The sequence below is a fragment of the Sciurus carolinensis genome, chromosome 17 (genome assembly GCF_902686445.1).
Source record: "Sciurus carolinensis chromosome 17, mSciCar1.2, whole genome shotgun sequence".
Taxonomy (NCBI): Eukaryota; Metazoa; Chordata; class Mammalia; order Rodentia; family Sciuridae; genus Sciurus; species Sciurus carolinensis.
Window position 1 is genome coordinate 31334902 of NC_062229.1, and position 23867 is coordinate 31358768.

The 23867-nt window shown below is 50.9% G+C and overlaps 1 protein-coding gene across 3 annotated transcripts; it reads left to right on the forward strand.

Moving 5' to 3' along the window:
- Nucleotides 1–1281: 1281 nt before the first annotated feature.
- On the forward strand, nt 1282–23807 carry Plcd1 (phospholipase C delta 1). 3 transcript variants are annotated; one of them, XM_047532321.1, is made up of 15 exons: nt 1282–1435; nt 9872–10036; nt 13159–13387; nt 19692–19821; nt 19909–20140; nt 20729–20930; nt 21021–21165; nt 21246–21395; nt 21489–21647; nt 21868–22027; nt 22195–22311; nt 22704–22882; nt 22978–23110; nt 23188–23337; nt 23446–23807. In XM_047532321.1, exons 1-15 carry the CDS (start codon nt 1402–1404, stop codon nt 23529–23531), a joined length of 2271 nt encoding a protein of 756 aa, XP_047388277.1. In that variant the 5' UTR covers nt 1282–1401; the 3' UTR covers nt 23532–23807. The 3 variants fall into 3 exon arrangements, with proteins under 3 accessions (XP_047388277.1, XP_047388275.1, XP_047388276.1); XM_047532319.1 differs by lacking the exon at nt 1282–1435 and adding an exon at nt 5656–5946; XM_047532320.1 differs by lacking the exon at nt 1282–1435 and adding an exon at nt 5957–6099.
- Nucleotides 23808–23867: the final 60 nt, after the last annotated feature.

A 23867-nucleotide genomic window follows, 5' to 3' on the forward strand; every position in this document is an offset into this window, starting at 1 on the left:
GGGCCTTGGAGAGGGGAGGAAAGGGCAGAGAAGGGAATCCTTCATCCTCCCTGTCCCCAGGCTGGAGGTCCAAAGTAAGGCCTGCCAATGTGAACTTGCTCATCCCTCAAAAAAACATCAAATATGGCCTTGAACTTGTTGAAGGGAAATTAAGGAGGGCTCTGCAAACCTGCCCAGGGCAGCAGGACTGGAGTTGAATGTCAGATCAGGGCCAGCCTGGTGTTGGGGGGAGAGGACATGCCCAGTTCAGAGGTTCCCTAAAGTCCTGACCCACTCAGCTCTCTGAACCTGAAGACTACCTTCCAGCTCTTTCACACCCCTTACGTAGGCCTGGTTTAGCCCAGAAGAAACAGGGTTGAGATGAGCCAGACTCTCACATTGATTTTATCAACGCAGGAGGCCTGGGTGGCTTCACTGGGGGACCTAGCACTCCCCGCCCCACACCACCCCCGCACCCATTCGCGGAGGGCTTCTCTAGTTTCTCCACAACCTGCTCTTCCTTAGGGCTCTCCCTCAGGGCTCTTCCAAGAAATGGTGGCACAGGATCCCTGGGAATATCTGGGCACTCTATAAGGAAGATTTTCTGGATCCTCAGCTTTGAAGGGCAATGTTTATGTAGGGGCCCCTCCCCTCCCCTTCGGAGACCACAGGAAGAAGAGACCGGGAGGTCCTTCCCAGTCCACTGCACAGATCACTGGGGTTCAATGGTGCACTTCCTGCACCTGCTGGCCACTTTCCCCCACCCCTAATGAAGCAGTACTCCGTGGTCAGAAACCTCCCAGGAAGAGGGAAGGGCCTTTCTGTGCACAGGGTGCAGGTATTGCTCCCCAGAGACCTCCGAATCAGTGCATTCATATCGCCAAAGGGAAAGCCGATGCCCGGGGAGTTGTCGCTGCAAGCCTAGACGCCTTTGCTCTCTTTCGCAGCAACCCGGCAGGTAGTCAGACTTTAACTGATCCCTTCCGCGGGATGAGGCCGGATTCTTTCCAGCATCACCCTGACCCGGGCGAGGCGCCCACAGGCAGGGCGTGGGGCTGGCCGTCCGCGCTAATGACAGGGCCCGCGGCCTGTGGGTGGCAGCAGCGGAGGAAGCGGGAGGGATCTGACTATTTCTGGACGAGGCGCACCCACTGGCCCCGGCCGGGGTTGGCCCGTCTTCCTGGCCCCCAGCTCTGCCTCCTTCCCGATCCCCAGGAGGGGGCGGGGAGAGACGCGGGTTGGCGGGCCCGGGGGGCGGGGGGCCCAGGGGGCGGGGCGGTGTCCCGGGCCCAGCCCCGTCCTCCACCCACCTCAGTCCATTCGGGTCCCTACACTGCACTGCGCTCGGACCCTGGGCCGCCCGCGCTGTCGCTGCTCACGTGAGTCCCGCGGCGCCCCCTCCCGCCGCGCCGCCGGACGGGCATGGACTCGGGCCGGGACTTCCTGACCCTGCACGGTGAGTGTCGGCCCGCGTGAGCGGGGAGACCCTGCAGGGGCCCACGCGGGGAAAGCCGTTCCCCGCGCTGGGTAGGAGCTCCCAGCTCCTTCAGCCGCCTCTGCACAGCCCCTGGCCGGCTCCTCGGTCCCTTTGCCTGCCCGGGGAAATCTCAGCCCGCGGTTCCCGAGTAGGACTGCGGGGCACAACCCTAGATGTTCCAGGATTGTCCCCAGACCTGGTCCGGGAGGTCGGGGAGCGGTGCGGGTCAGAAGACATCTTCTCCCTCGGGGTCTGCGCCTTGTCCCGGTCTGTATTTCACTGTTCAGATCGCATGAAGGGACCGAGGAGGGAAGGAAACAGCATCCACGAACCAACCGACTCCTCTCCGCCCCGTCCGAGCCATCCCTAGAGGCTCCCCCAAGTCCCGGCGTGCCTGGACAGCGTCAGGCCGCGAGGGTGTGGCGTGGTGAGGGTGTTAGGGGGTGGGGCGAGGAGGTGTGCAAGTTTAGCTGAGGCCGGGCCTTGCAGCCTTAACTGCCCAGAGCAGAAATCATAGCGATCCTCGGGCTTGGAGGAGCAGTCCTATCTCCGCATCGGCGCACCCTCCTGGTAAGGGAGAGCAGGTCTCAGCTCCAGCTGCCCGCCGCTCCATCCTTTGTCCAGCGAGCTTTGTTTCCTGCCATCTGGGCCAGATATTGCCCTATCGCTGTCCTTCCAGCAGACAGGGGAGCCCGGACTCCCGACTGCAAGTTCTGGAGGCCTCTGGGAGGACAGGGGAGTAACTAAGCATCTTTTTACTTCAGGTGGGCAACTAACCCACACTTGGGGGGCCTTTGCACTCCTGTTCTCCTAGAACATATGCCAGCCCAGCAAACCCCGCTCCTCTCACACCAATCACTGCTTAACTATATATTCCTCTTTTTTCCAGTACGTTTGGAGTTGGAGACTTTAGGTCCCACCACCCATCCATTTAAACCATTCAAAGATGGCAGAGTCTTCCAGCCCTCCACGCCAGTGCCCCTAGAGATGCATCTACCAACCAGCCCCCAATCCGTTTTGTGTTTCTCTGTTGGCCCAGACCCAGTCCCCAGTGTCCACAGAGAGCAATCGCCAGAGTTTCTCAAAGCCACCTTGTCTAGCTGGGTCATGGAATCCCTGCCCCTTTAACTGTTCCCTCTCTCCTCCCCTCAGGTCAGAGGTGTCCTGAGTGCTCCTGGCAGACTGGTGGGCAAGGACCCAGAGCCACCTGCCCTGAACAGCTCTTTGTTCTCTCTCACCACCCATTAGCTGTCTACCCTGCAGACTGCCACCTCTTCCCTGCCCATCTCACACTAAGATTTTCTCAGGCCTCTGGTTGTTTCTGACACAGCAACAGCCTCAGCCTCTTTTGGAATGGCCTCCATCCAGCTTTTCTCCTGGGGCAGCCCTGGTATCTTTCCCAGCAAGGAAGACATGTGGAGGGTCAGTCAGAGCCTTCCAGACTGGTGGCATGGGTTTGGCCACCCTGCCTCATCCTGTTTGGGACCAGTCTCTTGAATGCATGACTCAGTCCAACCCTTCCTCCAGGGTTGGCATAAACACCGTGACCCCGAACTGTCTTCCCTGAAGGCCCTGCCGCTTCTAGTTCATCATCTCAATTAACCTCCATTAATTGCCTTCTGTCCACGTTGCAAACAAGATGGGGATGCAAAACCTGTTAAGGAGAATTGATGGTGGGAAGGGTGGTCACTGTACTCCATGCTGTTGCAGTTTGTCCACACTTTCGCTGGAGAGTTTGCATCCCTTTCACAGTGTGTATCACAGTATTAGATGTGGAAAGTTAGAGGTCTGCAGTAGGAATGCCCTCTGAGTTCCCTCCATTCGCCTGGGGTCTACAGGCTAGATATGAAATGTCTCTTCTGTCCCAGAGGCACTGTAGCCCAAAGGTATCAATTTTGGAAGGAAATACCTGAGTTTAGCTAGGCTTCTTCATGTCAGACAAATCCTTCAGTTGCCTTATCTGTAAAGTGGGGGATAATATACTACCTGCTATATGAGGTGAGGATCAAGTGAGTCATATCATAAGGCAGTTAAATGCACCTGGTACTCAGTACTATGATGTGTTTCAGCAGAGGGACTTTCCCCAAGTTACTATATCCAGGGAGTTGCTGTCTACATTTTTTGGGAGATGATGGGGCACCACAAGGTCATCCCTAGCTTGGGAAAGTATGGCCAGAACTGAATGCAAGAACCAAGGTGCTCTTTCTGCTGCCTCTGAAACCCTCCAACTGATGTTACAGTTCTCATTCTCTTCTCCCCACCCCACTTTCTCTGCTCTCTTTATTTTGGCTAGGCCTGGACTAGCTTCTCCAGCATGTCCGCAGATGTGCTGAAAGGGCATGACCCTCTGGGTCCCTCTTCACTGAACACATTCATCTTCACTTGCTTTTCCTACGCCTGAGCCCTGCTGTCTCACGGCAAGGACTGGCATTTGTAAAAGTGGAAGGTAGAGGGGCCTCATCTTGGTTCCAGGAGATCTGGGCTCCAATTCTAGCTTTGCTTCTATTTTCCATGTGACCCTTTGCCTCTCTGGGCCCATTTCCTTGTCCATGGGATGGATAACAAAGCATATTTCACAGGGGATGTTATAAGAATAAAATCACACATTAGGAGTTCTAGGTTGCCTAAAAAGCAGCTTCTTGTTACCTCCAATAGATGATGATTCTAGAGCAAGTTGGGGTGACCAGCTCACCTCAGCTACCCCTCAGTTATGTTTCAAAGCTGTCTCTCCCTGGGGTTCCATACTCACACTATAAATACCCAGTTATGTACACTGCTCTTAACCTTTCGGTGCCATAGGCCATTTTAGCAGTTAAGTAAAGCCAGTACACCCTCCCAGGATCATGTTTTTAAGTGCATAAAACAAAGCACATAAGAGTCAAAGGAAACAAATTATATAGAGGTGTGATTCTATCCACATATCCTCGGGAGGTCTTTCTTCCAGTAAAAAACTTTGCATGGTTTCTCTATAACACCAGCTACTGTTACACTCTTTCCCTGCCCCACTCCAAGTGAAGAACAGTTTTTCTGTGTCCGTATTTCAGCTCATCTGCACTAATGAATCTTGCTCATTATTTATTCTGTGGTGTGACTTTAGGCAAGTCACTCTGCCCTTCAATCTGTTATTATTGCTATGCTTATCTGTGCCAAAAACTAGCTTTGCCAGTGACTCACTGTTGGTGCAGTGAGGCGAATCAGGGAACTCTTCAGAGGCAGAAAGTAAAAAGAGGAGTGACTCAGGCCTCTGGGTGGCGTCCTGACCTTGGCACACAGTAGGGGTTCAATAAATAATTGCTGGGTGAATGAAAGGGAAGTTGTGATGTACATGAAAGGACCCACTGTTCCCAAGCACATTGGCAGCACAGTTTTGTACAAAGTTGCAGCCGTTCTCATCTATTCATCAAGGCAGGCCTGCGTTCAAGGCAAGCCTGCGTTAATGGGCTCTTTTAAGATCAGCATTTTTTCAAGAATGCCATTTACATCTGGCTATACCTTGGGGATTACCCGACTCGGATGGGGAAACTGAAGGAACGGGTCAGCCTAAGGTTCACAAGTGAGGCAACAGCAAGATAAGTCACGATTAATTCATCGAGTAATGAGATGCAATATTTGGCGGACTTGGACCCGCCCCATTCGATTATCCGCTAAACTCTGTAGCCCATCGCTACTCCCCTGGGCTGGTCCGTTTCCCCCGCCCAGACCGGGTATCCTCCGCCAGTCTCGGAGCTGGAGTTGGACTTCCCGAATCCGACTCAGCCCCACACTCCTCCCGAGCCCCGGCCAGTCCCCACCTCCAAAAGTCGAGGGACCGCCCCTCCCTGACTGGACACCGCCTTTCCAGTGAGGATCTTCCCCGTCTCGCTCCGCCCCTCGTCTGCTTCCTGGATGTGGTTCTGCCTCCACGTCGCCTCCCGGGCGGTGGCTGCCTGCCTGAACGCCGCCTTCCGGGCCTGACTCTTCCCCCTCCCCAGACTGCCTTCACTCCGCAGGCTTTGTCAAAGATGGGCTATGAGTTGGTTGCACCGTGCCTCCCTAGCTCGACTGCCCAACCCTGACCTCTGGTTCCACCTCCCGCGCCAGCATTCCGCTCTCGCCCCACCTTCCAGGGCATAGACCCCGCCCCTCCTGGATTAGCTCCGCCTACCAGGCCCCGGCTCTGCTCGTTTCGGACAGTATTTCTCTCGCCCTGCCCCTAGGACTACGGCCACGCCCCTCCGGCCCCGGCCCCGCCTCTTTAGGTTTTTGCTCCGCCCCTGAAGGTGGGACTCCGAGCGATTCCGCCCCCTGGAGTCTGCAGGCTTCTAGAGGCGTTGCAATGTTTTGAACCGGATTTCACAGTGGTGGAGGCGCACTGTAAAGCGTCATGCAGTGCTTGGGGGTCCGGAACCGGAGCTGGAGCCGGAGCCGGAGCTGGAGCCGGAGCCGCTCCAGGGAGCTTTATCTGAAGGAGCAGAGCCTCAAGGTGGCGGCGCTCAATGGGCGAAGGCTGGGTAAGGGACACCAGGAACCTTGAGAGCTGCGGGGAATGGGAAAGCAGCTGGAACATGACACAGACTACTTGTCCCTGAACCTCCAGCCTTTGATTGCACTTCGAGCCTTGTTTAATTCTTCTGTGGGGCCATTTGCAGTGGTGGCACATGGGGGTGAGTACTAGGATTAGTTACCCCTTCTCCTGATCTAACTCAGCCCCTCCAAAGCTCTCCAACCCTTGCCACCCCCAGCCCCTCCTGTTTATAAATTTCTGAGACATCACTGGAGATGTGACCCAGTGTGTAATTGGTATGACTGTGTAACCCAATGAGATATTTCAAGACTGTGTGTAGTCCAGGTATGCCTGTATGTGACAAGTGACAGTGGGTAACTCAGTGGTGACTGAGTGATGATCACCCATGTGGTATTGTGGGGCCATTGTGTAGTGATGATGGTGTGTAATGCTGTGCAACCAAGTGTGTGACACTGGTACCAGGGGTGTTTGCATGGAACCAACTGTGATGGTGTATGATCCACTGTGATACTGTACAACAGAGTGTGGCTGTGTGTGATAGATGTGACAGTTGGTGACCCAAGGTGACTGAGTGAGTCTGTTAATCTGTGTTATGGTGTGTATGTGTATGTTCTGTGGATTTTCTGATGTTGATACACTCTGGCTGTGTGAAACTGAGTGGTGGCTGCATAAAGCAATGTTTTGTAGCACTGACCCAGTGGCCTGCTCCTGAGTCCTGACTTCACCATACAACTTCCTTCAAGCTCAGTTTCCTTATCTGTAAAATGAGGATAATGATGCTGCCTTCCTCATAGGATTGTTGGAGGGATTATATACATGTGCCAAGAACAGGATCTTATTCAAATATTAACTATTATTATGGTGGCTGCTATTATTACTGCCATGATAATGATATTCTAACTCTGCATCTTAAGTGGCTGTATGTGACTAAGGGTAACACTGTGCAACTCCATGTGACAGTGTATAGTTTGGGGGGGCAGTGTGTTATGTGTGTGACTCATTGTCTCTTTAAGATTGTATCTGGCAGTATGATTGTGTGTGACGTCATCCTGTGTGATAGAGTATTTGCTATTTTTGTGGCTATATCTCAGTGTATTGCTGGGGATTCCAGGCCCAGTGTGTCTTCATTATGTATCACTGTAGGTACATGGGCAGGAGGTACCCCCTGGCTTCCCACTGGTATCTCAGCACTGTCTGTGCCTTCTACAGGCCTCCTGCCTGAGGCAACTGGCCTGGGCAGGTTGGCAGGTTAGTGAGATCACAAAGTTAACCCAAGGCCCCTGAACTCAGTGCTTCTCATGGCCCTCCTACAGGAGGAGAAGGTGCTACAACTGAGTGAGTGGGGTTTGGTGAGGGGTGCCACATGCTTTCTGTGTAACTAAGGGAGCAAGGGCAGTGGGGCATGAGCCCAGAGGGCCCCCACTGAGGCTAAGGGATGGAGGGCCTGCCCAGATTTCCCATGGGCCCAGAGGACCTTTGATCTTTCTGGAATTATCAAGGCCCACTTTGGGACTGAGGTCTCCCTCCTGGCAGCAACTGGGGGCTTATCTCTGCCTGACTGCAGACAGGGCCACAGCCTGGCTCCAGGACAGGATGAGCATGTCATCTCTTCATGGTGTTTTCCAGAACGGGAAGGTGGGGCTCAGCTTCTACTTCCCAACAATCTCCCCTATACTCATCTGATCTGTCAACAGTGGCTTGCCCTGATACATGCCCAGCTTAGGGAATGTAGTGCTGGCAGATGGTACGGAGGTGATCCTCCCAGCTGTATCTCAGAAAGAACAGTGGAATCTCCCAGCAGAGGGCAGAGTTCCCTGGGAACTCCCTTACTCTCCCTCTTGTGCTTGGCCTGTTACATACAGCCAACAGTTTGGAAAATTCTGTAGAAGTCCCCTTCTCCTCCACTAGCCTCCCCTTGGGTTGGAGGAGTATTGCCCTTGCTAAGGCACAGTGTTTTCTAGAAGTGACTGGACAGACCAGGAATACAGTCATGGGAAGACACATTAGACTGTTGTCTCTGAAGAAGCCCAGGGATACCTCCCTCCTCCATTAGTGTTCTCACCTCAGGGCTGATGGAGGAATAGAAGAAGAGAGAGAGGAGGAGTTGCCTAAAACCATAGGGGAGTGGGAGTGAATGTTAGCACAGGGCTCTGTCCCCACTGAAAGCAGGAGCTTGGTAGGGATAGAGAAGGTGTGGGTGACTGAGGCCTGGGGAAGAGGTTCAAAGGTTCTCTAGGCCCTGCAGACGTGTGGGACAGGCTGCCTAGGGGCATGGGACATGGAAAAAGTGGGAGAGGATATCAGGAATTGTGAATCTGGACTCAGAAAATAAAAAGTCTATGTCTTTTTTGATGACTTCCTCATCAAAGTTATTGCCACCACACTATTGGAGTAGCAGTATAAAGATGGCTGCTGGGTCACAAAGTTTGGGGAACAGAAGTGAGGTAGCCAATTCGATTGGAACAGAGATGGCTGCTGAACACTATGTGGCTATAATCACACACACGTGCGTGCACACATGCACACACACACATACACACACACTTATGAAAACATCTAACTGCATATTAAATTGATGGATTGTTAAGGTGCAGGTGTGGGTCTATTTTATCACAGTTGGCATAGGATCTGCTTGGGACTGAGGGCTTCTGAGGAGCCAGGCTTGGTGTCCCATAGTGCCTCCTGTCAGGACCGGTAGGACAGAGGGCATTGCATCTTTGAGAGTCTGTGCTTCAGCCCAGCCTGCATCTCTGAGATCAGTGGAAGAGTTGGGCAGGAGGTGGGCCAGGCTGCCAGGGTTCTGGTCCTCCCTGTGCCCTCTGCACCACCCCTTCTGAAGGGCCTGCACTGTGCCTTGTTTCTGTACCTCCAGGGGCCCCAGACCCAGGGCCCTCAGCAATGGGGGCGAGCAGAAAGGGGCATCCCAGCAGACCAAATATGAGCAATGGTGGCCTAATCATTCTCTTTTGGGGAAAAGGTCAGAGACCTGCTCGAGCAGACTCTAGTCAGGGGTTAGGGAAGCAGCAGGGAAAAGGGTGGCAGGGATAGGCACAAGGTTCCACAGCAATCAGTGTCTGTCCTTGTCTCCATAGACTTGTGCATCATCTCACTTGATCTTAGCTCCTGTTTGAGATGGGTGATATTAGTATCCCATTTTATTGATGGGAAAGCAAAGACCCTGCCACATGAAGTCACTTGCTCAGGTCACACAGCTAGTCAGGAAGGGTGCCCAAACCCAGGCATGAATGATCCTGGACCCATTGAGAGTTTGTTGGCTCCATGGTGTCCTGGAGTCCATTTCCATCTGTGTCTGCCTTCTCTCCCCACTGGGTTGCCTAATCATTTTTTTTTTAGTACCAGGGATTGAACCTAGAGGTGCCAACCACTGAGCCATCCCCACCCCCTTTTTGTATTTTATTTAGAGACAGGGTCTTGCTGAGTTGCTTAGTGCCTTGCTAAGTTGCTGAGGCTGGCTTTGAACTTGCCATTCTCCTGCCTCAGCCTCCCAAGCTGCTGGAATTACAGACATGCGCCACCGCATCCAGCCACGCATTGCCTGATCTTTTGATCCCAGCTTCATTCAGTTCACTTTGACCCTTACATGTGACCAGGAGGGGCCTACCATTTCTTAGGCCTTCTTGAATTAGCTGCCCTTTCTCTCAGTCAGCTGCAGGGGACAGGTCACAGTGTGTGGGTATGTCTTGGGTGGGCAAACATCTGCAGGTTGCATGACTGCCTCAGCTGCAGTTGGAGGTGACTCCTAGAGGAGGCAGGCACTGGAAGTAGCCAGAGCATGGGATAAGGTGGGTAAAGAGAGCTGAGGATGAGGCTGGAGAAACATGGCCTGAGAGGGTCCAAAGGCAGTGGGACCCTGGTAGAGTAGGTGACGTCTTACTGGTGTTGACCCCCAGGCCTGCAGGATGACAAGGACCTACAGGCCTTGCTGAAGGGCAGCCAACTCCTGAAAGTAAAGTCCAGCTCATGGAGAAGAGAGCGCTTCTACAAGTTGCAGGAGGACTGTAAGACCATCTGGCAGGAGTCTCGCAAGGTCATGAGGTCCCCAGAGTCCCAACTGTGTGAGTATCCTGGGCCATACGGGAGGGGACAGAGCATGAACGGGGTTCAGGAGCCAGTTAAATCACCTGTAGAGAAACTGAGGTCTAGTCTGGTTTGGGGAGGACAACTGTGTAATGAGGACCACAGTGCTAATGCTCCTTGGAATGGGCACAAGACCACAGATGGGCAGAGCCAGGCTCAGCAACAGGGAGGGGAGCTGGACAGGGTTGCTTGGAGCACAGGTATCCTTCAAGTAGGGGAGGGAGGGAAGTTTGGTGAGTTAGCATTTCAGGTGTGGTAGTCCAAACGATAGGCCCAAAGTCCAGAGGCAGATAAGGCCCTTCCAGGTATCAGAGCCCAGGGTGTGAGGTGGGGCCACAGAAGGCAGATCCTCCCTAGAATTGGAGCCATAGGAGGTTGGGGTGGAGCAGGGCTAGGATACACAGACAAAGGCCATTGCTGGGGCACTCCCTCAAGGAGCATGTGAGTGTGAAGACTTTCTGGCAGGTCCTAAAAAAGCGCCAGGCTTGGGCAGCAGATTCTGTAAAATGAGATGTTCTTGTCTACACTTTTACTCAGTGAAAAAATTTAGACCAATACCATCCAATAGAACTGTCTACAATGAAGGAAATGTTATCTGTACTGTCCAGTATGGCAGCCACCAGCCACAGGTGGCTATCAGCCCATGAAGCTAGTGTGACTAAGGAGCCGAGTGTTAAATTTTATTTCATTTTAACTAATTCGTATTCAAATAGCCACAGGTAGCTGGTGGCTCCTCAGTTGGATAGGGGAGATAGATCATTCCAATCTGGGGATATATGGGTGGGGCTATTGGAAAGTCTATAGGGAACAAGACTAGACTTGGTGACCAGCCCCAGTTAGGGGAAAAGTGTAAGGAAGGGGAGGCTCAACCCACTGAGAGGGCTCTAGTAGGGTGCCTTAACCCAAGAAGGGTCTGCTGGGCATCAGGATGCTGGACAAAAGCCTGAGAGAGCATTGCCTGCCAGCCTGTGGCCTGTGGAGGGGCCTGAGGTAAAGCCGGATGGGAGCAAGGTCAGATGGGCAGAGCCCTGCTGCGTCCTTGGGGCTGTGAGCCATGAAGGTCTCTGAGCCGCGCAGGGCAGGGTCTGAGGGGATGGGGCTCTCGTGTGTTCTCAAAATCCTCCTTGAGCCTGTGTCTGCCCCAACCCAGGCTGCTACTTTCCAGTATGGGAGTGACCCCCTGACCTTGCCTCTGTGGCGCCAGACAGGCTCCTTCCCTGGGCTCCTGCCCTGATACTGGGTTTCCTGTTAGATGCTATGGGTGGAGGCATGGTGGGGACAGGGATCTTACACTGGGAGCCCTGGGAACTCTTTGCAGCCCACCCACCTGCCAGTACATTCACATGACTCCCAGTGTATGCCTAGTGCTTGGTGGGGAGCCTGTGGGGGAGGGATCAGGTAGAGGAGTACAAGACGCAGGCCCTTCCAGCAGGAACCCCCATTTGGGCTGGCGAGATCAGAACCTCACACTGAGAAGGCCATGAGCAAAAGGGCAGGAATAACATTCAGGCAGGAGACCCAGCGTGAGCAGAGGTGCACAGGTGAGCTTGAGGCAGTCTGAGGGGCTGTGCCCTGAGAGGAGGGGCCGCTGGAGAACAGATCTCGGATCAGGAGGACAGGCGCTCTTGGGTAAGGAGCATGGCCCAAAGAGGCTTTCCTGCAGGTCACACACGCGAGGCAGGCCTCATGCAGAGCCTGCCTGGTGGTGCTGCCTTCTCTGGGTGAGCAGTGAGATTGTTGTCCTTACCTGCACTTTACCCTGAGGAACTGAGGCCAGGTGATGGAGGAGTGGAGCAACCCCCATTTCTCTTTGGCTCTGCTTTCTGCTCTCTAGTCTCCCTGTGGTCACTGGGTCTCAGCAGACAGGGTGTTATCAGCAGTGAGGACAGCTGGACTTTATCTCTGGGGCACCTGGGGCCACCAGCTGGGGGATTCCATGGCCTAGGCTTCCTGTTTTTGTTCTCAACTGGGAGCAGCTGCAGCTATACCTGTTGTGGGGCCTAGTGGGGAGCAGAGGGCTTGAGCAGGGATATGCTCTGCATCCCAGATGGCTGGGGCTCATGTGTCCCATGCCTCAGAGCCTGTGTGGCCAGGGGTACTTGCCACACATGTGGGTCTACAGGGCTAGGAGGCTCAGGGTTGGTGGACTCAGGGAAGGACAGGCAGGCCTGCAGTCAGAGGCAGTCTAGGACCCAGCACAGCTGGAGGAGGGTGGCTCAGGATGGGTATGTGGCAGGATCCTGCCTAGATCCTGCTGCTGGGAGACTCAGCATGAGCCTCTCTAGTGGGACTGGTTCTCTGTGAGGCCGGTGGAGTGGCAGTTACTGAGGGTCTTGTCTCTCCCTGAAGTGTAGAAGGCTAGGCTCTGACAGTGCGCCCTCTGGCTCCGAAGGGCTGAATTATGTAATCTCTCAGCCCCTTGAGGACACCCTTCGTTTCTGCCTCTTGGGACCATGGAGGGCAGGGCCTTCCTGCAGCCCTCAGAATACATACAGCATAGGACAAGGCTTTGATACAAACACGTCTGCCCCTGTCTTTGACCCTCTGTCCCCACACCCCAGGCCAGGGCTGATCGAGGGCCCCAGTCCCCTAAATGGTTAGGAGAGGGCCCTGGAAGCTCTCATGGTCATGGGGGGGAAGGACAAGTCCAAAGTCCAGTACTATCAGGAGGATGCTTGACCCCTCCCTGTCACAGGCATCAAGCTCCAAGGTGGCCTCCCTCTCCCCAGCACAGAGACCCCTGCCCTGCCCGTCCCCAGTTCTCTCCCCAGGGCCTACTCCTTGCATCACCGAGTTGGGGGGCCTGGGGTCCCAGTTGCCTTCCCCCTCTGAGATCTCTGTCTCTGTCTCTCCCTGTGTGTTTCTACTCTGCCCATTGTGACTGTCTCACGCTGTCTCTACCTCAGTCTGTCTTCCACTTTTTTGTGCCCGCCTCCTCTGCCCTCCTGTCCTTCTCTCTCCCCTCTGGACTCAGGGCCTCAGCTCCAGTCCTGGTGGTATCTAAGCTGTTTTCCCCTCTACTATGGTCTTGGCCACGTGAGAGACAGGGACTGGCTTCCCGGCATGCTCTGCCTCCGCCACCACCGTGCCCCTCTTGTAGTCTCCATCGAGGACATTCAGGAGGTACGGATGGGGCACCGCACAGAGGGCCTGGAGAAGTTTGCCCGTGATGTGCCCGAGGATCGCTGCTTCTCCATTGTCTTCAAGGACCAGCGCAACACCCTAGACCTCATCGCCCCATCTCCAGCCGACGCCCAGCACTGGGTGCAGGGTCTGCGTAAGATCATCCACCACTCGGGCTCCATGGACCAGCGACAGAAGCTGCAGCAGTATCCTCTTGGTGGTAGTGAGTCTAGGCCTGACCTGTGGACAGACTGTAGTCATCCCTGGGCAGCCTGGGTATGGAAGGTGGCTTAGTCAGTTTTGGCAGCTGAGTGGCTTACACAACAGAAATTTATTTTCTCAGTCTGGAAGCTGTAAGTTGGAGGTCAGGGTACCAGCATGGTCAAAGCCTAGTGAGGGTCCTCTCCTGTGCTTGCAGATGTCTGCCTTGGTGGTGCATTCTCGTGTGGCAGGAAGAAAAACAAAGCTCTACAACCCCTGACATTCACTGGGGCCCCTCTGTAAAGTGGGCAGGTGGGACATTGGGAAGACTCAGAAGAGCAGCTTACATCAGTGAGAGACTTAGTTATGGGGTGTTCTAATCATGTTTTCTAGAGTTACTACACTTCTTCCCTCTGAGAATCGGGAGATCATGGTACCTACCTGTGACCTGTTTTAGGCAGTGGTCATGTTCCCCTGGGCCTGGTGTTCAAGCCAGCTGTGGACTCAAGAAACTTCAACAATTGGTTGCACAACAACATACTAGATATGATCCAAAGTGCTCAGGCTTCTGGCACATATGGATCTAGGTAGAACCAGTTCATCTCCCTTTTCTTCAATGACAGCTTTATTGGTACATAATTCACATACCGTGCAGTTGACCTTTAACACATTGAACTTGATTCAGTGTTTTTTAGTATATTCCCAGTTGCACAACGATCCCCACAACCAATTTTAGAACGTTTGCATCACCTCAAAAAGAAACCCTATACTCTTTATCTGCCACTTCCCTTCCGCTCCAGTGGTAGACAGCCACTGATCTACTTTCTATTTCAATTTGCCTATTCTGGACATGTCATTTCAATGGAATAACGCAGTCTTTCATCTAGCGTGTTATCATCTTGCATCTGTGTGGTAGCCTGTATCTATACTTCATTTCTGCTAATATTCCATTGTATGGATAAGCCAAGTTTTATTTATCCATTCATCAGCTGATGGACATTTGAGTTGTTTCCACTTTGGGGCTTTTATCTAATCTGCTCTTCACATCCTAGTGTAAGTTTTGTGTGGACATATGTTTTCATTTCTCTTGAGTGCATCCTCAGAGTGGAATGGCTAGGTCAAGTGAATTCTATGTGTCACCTTCTGAGGTACTGCCAAACTGTTTTCCAAAGAGGCTGTGCCCATTTACATTCCCACTAGTAGTATATAAGGGTTTCAGTTAGTCACACTTGTTATTTGTACTTTTTGATCCTACCTGTTCATAGCTGAGTGTTTTATTATAGACACACTCATGAATGTGAAGTGGTTTCTTGTGATTTTATTTGCATTTCCTGGGTGGCAAATGATGCCCAGCTTCTTTCCATGTTTAGTGCCCATCATATTTCTTCTTTGGAGAAATACCTATTCAAATCCTTTGCCCATTTTTGTTGTTGTTAAGCTCTTTTTAAATGAATCTACTATTTATTTTTTATTTTTATATATTTATTTTTATTTATTTGGGTACTGGAGATTTATCCCAAGGGTATTTACCACTGAGCCACATCCCCAGCCCTTTTTTAATTTTTAATTTTGAGACAGGGTCTCACTAAATTGCTGAGGGCCTCACTAAGTTGCTGAGACTGGCCTTGAACTTGGAATCCTCCTGCCTCAGTCTCCAGAGTCTCTGGGATTACAGGCATATGCCTCCATGCCTGGCTATTTATTTTATTTATTTATTATTTATTATTATTTTATTTATTTATTTTTTAATATATATTTTTAGTTGTTGGTAGACCTTTATTTTATTCACTTTTTTATATGTGGTGCTGAGAATTGCCTAACCTTACATATGCTAGGCAAGTACTCTGTCATAAAATACACAGAAAGTAAAATTTACCCTCTTAACCATTTTAAGTGTACAATTCAGTAGTGCTAAGTATATTCACATTGTTGCATAAGCAGCTTTCAGAGTTGTTTTTGTTTTGCAAAACTGAAGCTGTATATCCTTTAAATGAAAACTTCTCATTCTTCCCCTCTCCTCTCCCCTGTCCCTGGCAATCACTTCTATTTTCTGTTTCTATGAATCTGTCTACCCTAGATTCCTCATATAAGTTGGAATCCTAGAGTTTTTGTCTTTTTATGACTGATTTATATCATTTAACATAATGTTCTCAAGTTTCATTCATATTATAACATGTGTTAGAATGTCCTTTTAAAATAATATTCTAGGGACTGGGATTGTGGCTCAGTGGTAGAGTGTTTGCCTAGCATGTGTGAGGCACTGGGTTCAATCCTCAGCACCACATAAAACTAAATAAATAAAATAAAGGTATTGTGTCCATCTACAACTAAAAAATATTTCATAAAATACCTATTAAAATGATATTCTATTGTATGTATGTGCCACATTATATTTATTCATTTATCTACTTAATAGACACTTGAATTGTGTCTACCTTTTGGTTGTTGTGAACACTACTACTCTGAACATGGGGGTACAAATAAATCTCCTTTAGAAACTGTTTCTATTTTGGGTGTATATATCTAGAGGTAATATTGCTGGATCACATGGTAATTTTATTTGCATTTTTTGAAGGAACTACCATAATGTTTTACACAGCAGCAGTACCTTTTTATATTCCAATAAACAGTGTGCAAAGGTTCCAATTTCTCCACATCTTTGCGAATACTAGTTATTTTTCTGCTTTTTTATTTTTTATAGTGGTATTATCCTAATGAATGCAGAGTATTATCTCATTATGGTTTTGATTTATTTGCATTTCCTTAATGAGTAATGATCTTGAGCATTTTTTCATGTGCTTTTGTCTATCTTCTTTGGAGAAATCTATTTAGATCCTTGTCCCATCTTTTGATCTAGTTGTTTGTCTTTTTATTATTGAGTTGTAAGAGCTCTTTATAGATTCTAGATGCAAGTCTTTTGTGAGTCTCTTTATGCAAATAATTTCTCCCATCCTAAGGGTGCCTCTTTCCTGATAGTATTCTTTGAAGCACAAAGTTTTTAGTTTTGATAAGTGTAACTCATCTACTTTTTCTTTTCAGTTATTTGTGCTTTTTGGTATCATATCTAAGAAGGCTTTGTTCAAAGTCATGAACAATTTACTTATATTTTCTTCTAGAATTTTGTCATTTTAGCTCTTACATTTAAGACTTTGATCCATTTTGAGCTAATTTTTGTATGTGGTGTGAGGTAAGAGATCCAGTTTCTTTTTCTTTTCTCTTTTTATATGCAGGTATACAGTTGTTCCAGCACCATTGTCAGACAGGAGCGAGTTGAAAAGATTATTCTTGCCCCATTGAATTGTCTTGGGATCCTTGTAAGAAATCAATTGACTGTAAATATGAGGATTTATTCTGAACTCTCAAGTCTGTTCCATTTGTCTATATATCTGTTCTTGCACCAGCACCAAAATGTCTTCGTTAGGTAATTTTATAGGAAGTTTTGAAATTGAAAGCAATGAGTCCTCAAAATTTGTTCCTTTTTTTTTTCAAAATTACTATGGTTATTCTAGGTCTCTTGAATTTCCAAATGAATTTTAGGAAGAGTTTATCAATTTCCGCAAAGAAGCCAGCAAGATTCTGATAAGGATTGTATATCAATTTGGAGAATACTCCCAGCATAGCAATATCAAGTCTTCTGATCCATGAACATAGATATCTTTATATTTATTTATATCTTGTTTCATTTCTTTAAAAAATGTTTTTTGTGGCTTTTCACAGGATAAGTTTTGCACTTTACAATTTTTTATTTCAAATTATTTTATTCATTTTGATGCTGTTGTTTATGGAATTGTTTTCTTAATTTCACTTTTAGATTGTTCATTGCTACTATAGATGTAGCTCCTTTGGAGGACACATTTTGAGTCCTGTTAACTTCCTTTTCTGTGTGCTTTTCAGCATTTGAAAGAATTTTAAGCATTATTTCACAAGCCCACATCTGCCTGATTTTGAGCTTTTTAAAAAGCCCAATTCTGGGCTACTTCTTCCGCAGTCATCCCTGTTGTACAGCCTTACTTTTTGACATCTGATGCCTGCTGCACGAGACCTTAGATCAGAAAGCCATCTCTTCTGCTGAGTAGCCTTCAGCACAGGGAACTCGTGGACTTGATGGTTTCACATGACATTCTGCTGTGATTAGTATACATATGTGTACATAATATTTTATACATATAATATATATGCACACATGTGTATACAATTTGGATCTATATATGTAAATTTTGAATTTATATATACGTAAAATTTAGAAATTATGTATATGTTAGAATGAAGTTTTAAAGAATCACCAGACCCATCTCCTCCAGAAACTGCCATTTGCACTCTCCTGATCTTTTTTTCTGCATTTCAATTTGCCTAATGATGCCTTTGCCAAAAATAGCAGAGCTCATACATTTGTAATCCATTTGCAGTGTAACATTATATCATAATTATTTCCCTTAGTGAAGTCTCCATAAACAGCTTTAATTACTATAATATTCCACTGAGTAGATGCATTGTAAACTATAAATCTATTCCTGTTTAAATTATTCCTGCTGAAAATTTATTTTAGCCTTTCACTAATATAAATAACACTGCAAAGAACTATGTTCATAAAACTTTTCAGTATTTAGTATTTTCTTCCCAGTGGATTCCTAGAAGTGGAATGAAATGATAGAATAGTCATTTTAGTCTCCTTTTCATTATTGTAATGAAATACCCGAGGCTGGCTAACTTTATAAAGAAGGGAGATCTATTTAGCTTACAGTTCTGGAGACTCAAGGGCTTGGCTCTGCTGAGGTCTTCAAGAATGATGGCATCACAAAAGTGGGAGCATGAGATAGGAATAGATCACATCGCCAGACAGGACTTAGAATGAGAATGGGGTCCCACAAGCTTTTCCAAGGGCACATCTTCAATTCCTACCCGGCCCTACTTCTTAAAGGTCCACACCCCCTCCCATTATTGCCACAATGAAGACTAAGATCCCACCACGTGAACCTTGGGGGACAAACCACATCCAAAACACAGCAATATTTTAAAGCTTCAGTTGTCCCGAGATGACTCTCCTAAAGGTTGTACCAATTTACCTTGCCCACGTAGCAGATGAATGCCCAATCCATTTGACTTTTACCTGCACTGGGTGTTTCACATTTCTGTTTGCAAAAACCTCGTTTATAGTTTTCATTTTGTTATCAGGGTCATCATATTAATTTATTTTATTTTTTATTCTATTTTTGGTACTGAAGTTTGAACCCAGAGGTGCTTAACCACTGAGCCACATTCCCAGCCCTTTTTTTGTGTGTTATTTAGAGACAGGTTCTCACTGAGTTGTTTAGTGCCTTGCTAAGTTGCTGAGGCTGGATTTGAACTTGTGATCCTCCTGCCTCAGCCTCATGAGTCACTGGGATTACAGGCGTGCACCACCACACCGGGCTATATTATTTTATTTTTAATTCATTTTTCTAAACCTTTGTTGTAGATGTTTCCCTTAGTCTGCTAAAGGGATGAGTTTAGTTTTGTTTAATCTGGTCCTTAGATTTTATTTTATTTATTTATTTTTCGGTGTTGAGGATTAAACACAGGTCCTCATGAATGCTAAGCAGGCGACTGAGCTACATCCTCAGCCCCCATCTCTTGGTAATTCCTCCTGAAAACCTGCTGTTTTTCCCTACTGTGTTCTACCATGTTCTTCTATTTTTTTCTACTAAAGTGAGGTTTCCTTGTCTTCATTCTATGTAGTACTCTGATTTCTGTGCAATGTACTGTGGAGCTTCCCTTTCTCTAATTCCTCAAGGTCAAGCATGAGGGGAGGGAGCTGTTGGGAACTGGACTGCCCCAATCATGATGACCTGACCTGGTTTTTGTTCTGCATGTGCTGTCCCCACCTTCTGATCAGTGCCTGAAAATTTGCTGTTTCCTATAAACTAAGCCTCGAGTACTAGTCAGGTTGGCTTACAGTTATGTACTGAACCCCAGAAGCACTTACTTTGCAGTCTTGATGGTATTTATCACCTAGGGACAGAGCTATGCGGGCTTTGTTTGTTTGTCTTTTTTGGTATTTTCTAGATTGTCTACTCTGAGCCTTTTGCATTAAGAAAATTTTTAAACATTTCGAAGTTTTCAAAATCAGCAACTTGAACAGGAACTTGATAGGAACTTGATAGGAAGTAGCCTTCTCCTCCAGTGAGGCCACCAGGTCTTGCCCTACAGTGTGGAGCGCAGGGGCCGGCCAGGCCTGTGGGTAGACCTGGGCAGCTTCAACTTGAACGTGGTTCTGGCTGGAACCTTGATGGGTTCCAGGGCTCTTGGGTTCTTTCCTTACTTCCTGCCCAGCTGGATTCACTCTTGCTTACGAAAAGCTGACAAAAACAAGGACAACAAGATGAGCTTCAAGGAGCTGCAGAACTTCCTGAAGGAGCTCAACATCCAGGTGGACGACAGCTATGCCCGGAAGATCTTCAGGGTGCGTTCGGGTCTGCACAGCAGTGGGGTCCCGGATCCTCATCTGGCCTGCTCTGAGCCCTGCCTTCCCGCTGTCCTGGCTCTGCAGGAGTGTGACCACTCTCAGACAGACTCCCTGGAGGATGAGGAGATCGAGGCTTTCTACAAGATGCTGACCCAGCGGGAGGAGATCGACCGTGCCTTTGCTGAGGCCGCGGGCTCAGGGGAGAGGCTTTCGGTGGGCCAGTTAGTGACATTCCTGCAGCACCAGCAGCGGGAGGAGGCAGCAGGACCAGCGATGGCCCTGTCCCTCATTGAGCGCTACGAGCCCAACGAGACTGGTGAGATCCTGGCAGTCCCAGGGCTGCACTGGGCTGGGAGACCCCAGAGGAGACTGTGGACAGAAGGGGGCTAAAGGGAAGGGCTTCTCGGCCAACCTCAGGGCCCTTGGTCAGTGCTCACCTGTCCCATGAAATCAGGCAGATGGGAAAGAGGACCTAGGGTCACTGCCTCAGTTTTCCTCTTGATTCCTCCTTCAGAGGGCTTTGAGGGCCTCGTCCCCAGGTAATAGAGAGGTGACTGGAGAAGCCAAAGCAATTGCTCTTCCTTCTTCATGTTTATTCTGGGCTCACCTTTGTGATGTGACCCAGCAGAGAAAATGGAGCTCTTCTCCAGAGGGGCTTCCTGTCTGGTGCACAGAGGGCCTTGGGCTTCGGGACAGAGTTGGAGAAGGCGACAGAGCCTCACTCTCTGGTAACCATAGTCTGGCTACGAGACTCAGACTTATCCTGCTTCCCAGAGCTTTGGAGGACCAGCTGAGGATGGGCAGGGGGAGGGAGTAAGGGTCCCTCCTTCCAGAGTGGTGGGCAGCCAGGAGGAGGCCTGTGGCAGCCAGCTCTCAAGGGCAGTGGCGGCCTCCTCCCTCCCAGCCAAGGCGCAGCGGCAGATGACCAAGGACGGCTTCCTCATGTACCTGCTCTCGGCCGATGGCAGTGCCTTCAGCCTGGCGCACCGGAGGGTCTACCAGGACATGAGCCAGCCACTCAGCCACTACCTGGTGTCCTCCTCGCACAACACGTACCTGCTGGAGGACCAGCTCACGGGGCCCAGCAGTACTGAAGCCTACATCCGGTGCGGTCCAGGGAAGCCTTGTGGGTGGGAGTCGGTGGGGGCAACCCGGGACAGGACCTAGAGGCTCCTAGCCACCACCCCCACCCACAGGGCGCTGTGCAAAGGCTGCCGCTGCTTGGAGCTTGACTGCTGGGACGGGCCCAACCTGGAGCCCATCATCTACCACGGCTACACTTTCACCTCCAAGATCCTCTTATGTGACGTGCTCAGGGCCATCCGGGACTACGCGTTCAAGGTGGACGATGGGCCCCCGGGGGATGAGGAGGTGTGTCCGAGGGGTGGCCAACCTATCCTAACATGCCCTTGGGCCTCCAGGCATCCCCCTACCCAGTCATCCTGTCCCTGGAGAACCACTGCAGCTTGGAGCAGCAGCGTGTGATGGCGAGACACCTGCGTGCCATCCTGGGACCCATGCTGCTGGACCGGCCGCTGGATGGGGTCACCACGAGCCTGCCCTCCCCCGAGGTACGTGGTGGGGATGGGGGTGCCCAGCAGAGAGGGCAGGGACTGACTGGGAGGCCAAGAGTGGGGCTCCTGAGGAGTTGCCTCCATCCCCAGCAACTGAAGGGGAAGATCCTGCTGAAGGGGAAGAAGCTTGGGGGTTTGCTGCCCCCTGGAGGGGAAGGCAGCCCCGAGGCCACAGTTGTGTCAGACGAAGATGAAGCTGCAGAGATGGAGGACGAGGCAGTGAGGAGCCGCGTACAGCACAAGCCCAGGGTTCGAGAGGGAGCTATGGGGAGGGAGGCCCTGGGGTCCTTTCCCACCGCCTTCCCCAGCTCCCTGGGACATTCGCCTTATCTCAGTTCTCTGGCTGCCATTCAGAACCTCTGCCCCCTCTCTCTGTCTTCCTCTGTCTCTCTGTGTCTGGGTTTCTGGCTCTCAGTGCCCACCCCACCCCAACCTCTGGCTCTAACCCGGGCCTCCCCGTGGCCCCCAGGAGGACAAGCTCAGGCTGGTGCAGGAGCTCTCTGACATGGTCATTTACTGCAAGAGCGTCCACTTTGGGGGCTTCTCCAGTTCTGGCACCTCCGGGCAGGCTTTCTATGAGATGGCGTCCTTCTCGGAGAACCGTGCTCTCCGGATGCTCCAAGAATCAGGTGAGTCCCTCCACAGGCAGAGGGTGCGGCCATCTGCCTGACCATCTGGGCCAGCCGGGGCCAGGCCAAGTTGGCGCTGCCTGCTCCGTTACCAGAGAGAACTGGCAGGGAGGGCGCTGGGTTCACAGGGAGGCCTTCACCACTGACCACGCCACACCTCCCCTTAGGAAACAGCTTTGTCCGCCACAACGAGGGACACTTGAGCAGGATCTACCCAGCAGGGTGGAGAACAGACTCCTCCAACTACAGCCCCGTGGAGATGTGGAACGGGGGCTGCCAGATTGGTATGGGCCGACTGGGGCTGGAGGATGCCTGGAGGAGGGTTTCAGTCCTGAGGGACAGGGCCCAGAGCCTTGAATGACTCAGTGAGAAGTCTGGGGACCAGGGCCAGATGCAGGGGTGCCTGGAACTGGTAAACTCTGGAAATATCTCCCCACTGGCAAGTCACTGTCTGAAATCCCATCATTAGCATACTAGCCCTTTGACTTTTGACACCAGAAATGGAATGTGTGGTCAGTGTGGTGGGTCAGTTAGGGTGGAGAAGGCAGTGGGTACTGGGGTGGTATTGGGTCCTGCTTCTTACTGTGCAACCCTAGGCCTCAGTGTACCCTAGGAGGCTGGCTCTAGGGCCCTGAGGTCAGCCCAGCCTGTGACTGCTCTGCCCTGCCTGTTGTAGTGGCCCTCAACTTCCAGACACCTGGGCCAGAGATGGACGTGTACCAGGGTCGCTTCCAGGACAATGGGGCCTGCGGGTATGTGCTGAAGCCTGCATTCCTGAGAGACCCCAACACCACCTTCAACTCACGTGCCCTGACTCAGGGGCCCTGGTGGTCCCGGAAGCAACTCAGCATCAGGGTATGGCCAGACCCAAGGAGGGACAGCTGCCTACAGACCTCCCCTTGCCCTCACAGCCATTCCTAAACTCTTCGTTGTCCCCTGCCTTTCCTCAGGTCATCTCTGGACAGCAGCTGCCAAAAGTTAACAAGAGTAAGAATTCAATTGTAGACCCCAAGGTGACAGTGGAGATCCATGGTGTAGGCCGGGACATGGCCAGCCGCCAGACTGCCGTAATCACCAATAACGGTATGTCCTGGGCCTGCACCCGGCCCAGCTCCTGGTGTGGCTGGTGTGCATGCTGCTGATACGGTGTCTGTCCCCAGGTTTCAACCCGTGGTGGGACACGGAGTTTGAGTTTGAGGTGGTCGTGCCTGAGCTGGCGCTGGTCCGCTTTGTGGTGGAGGATTATGACGCCTCTTCCAAGAACGACTTCATCGGCCAGAGCACCATCCCCTGGAACAGCCTCAAGCAGGGTGAGTGTGTGGCAAGGGCAGGGGACAGCTGGGGTGGGAGAGGTGGGACCTGGCTGTGCCCTGGCACGTCCTCCCTGAGTGACCGGAGCTCTGCTTCCTGCCTGCCAGGATACCGCCATGTCCACCTCTTGTCTAAGAACGGAGACCAGCATCCATCCGCCACCCTCTTTGTGAAGATCTCCCTCCGGGACTAGGCCCGTGGGGTCAGGTGGGGTCCACCCTGAGTCCATCAGGCTCTCTGTCCACGCCTGGAGGCAGGGCTGGTGTGGCTGCTCCCAACCTCCACCGTGGAGCTCGAGGTCCCTGAATGGCCTTCAACGCTAACACCCTGTCCATGCTGCTGCCTCTCTGGGGTCCTAGGAGCTGCCCCGGGCCCTGGAACTGTCCTCAATTCCGTTAGCAACAACACTGCAGCCCTCTCCGCCCTCTGGCCAGCGTCAGGTCAAGGGTTTTTATAAAAATCACAATAAGACTGAGCCTTGTGGTCTCCTTTCCTGGGCCAGAGAATCCCCCATGAAGGGCATGTCCCT

What these genes read in the sequence shown, in the direction of transcription:
- Plcd1 (XM_047532319.1), top strand. Translation starts at nt 5,820, where the DNA reads ATGCAGTGCTTGGGGGTCCGGAACCGGAGCTGGAGCCGGAGCCGGAGC. An exon ending in GTCCCCAGAGTCCCAACTGT is followed by an intron (nt 10,037 to 13,158) that starts GTGAGTATCCTG and finishes CCCCTCTTGTAG; the next exon opens with TCTCCATCGAGGACATTCAG. An exon ending in GCGTACAGCACAAGCCCAGG is followed by an intron (nt 21,648 to 21,867) that starts GTTCGAGAGGGA and finishes CGTGGCCCCCAG; the next exon opens with GAGGACAAGCTCAGGCTGGT.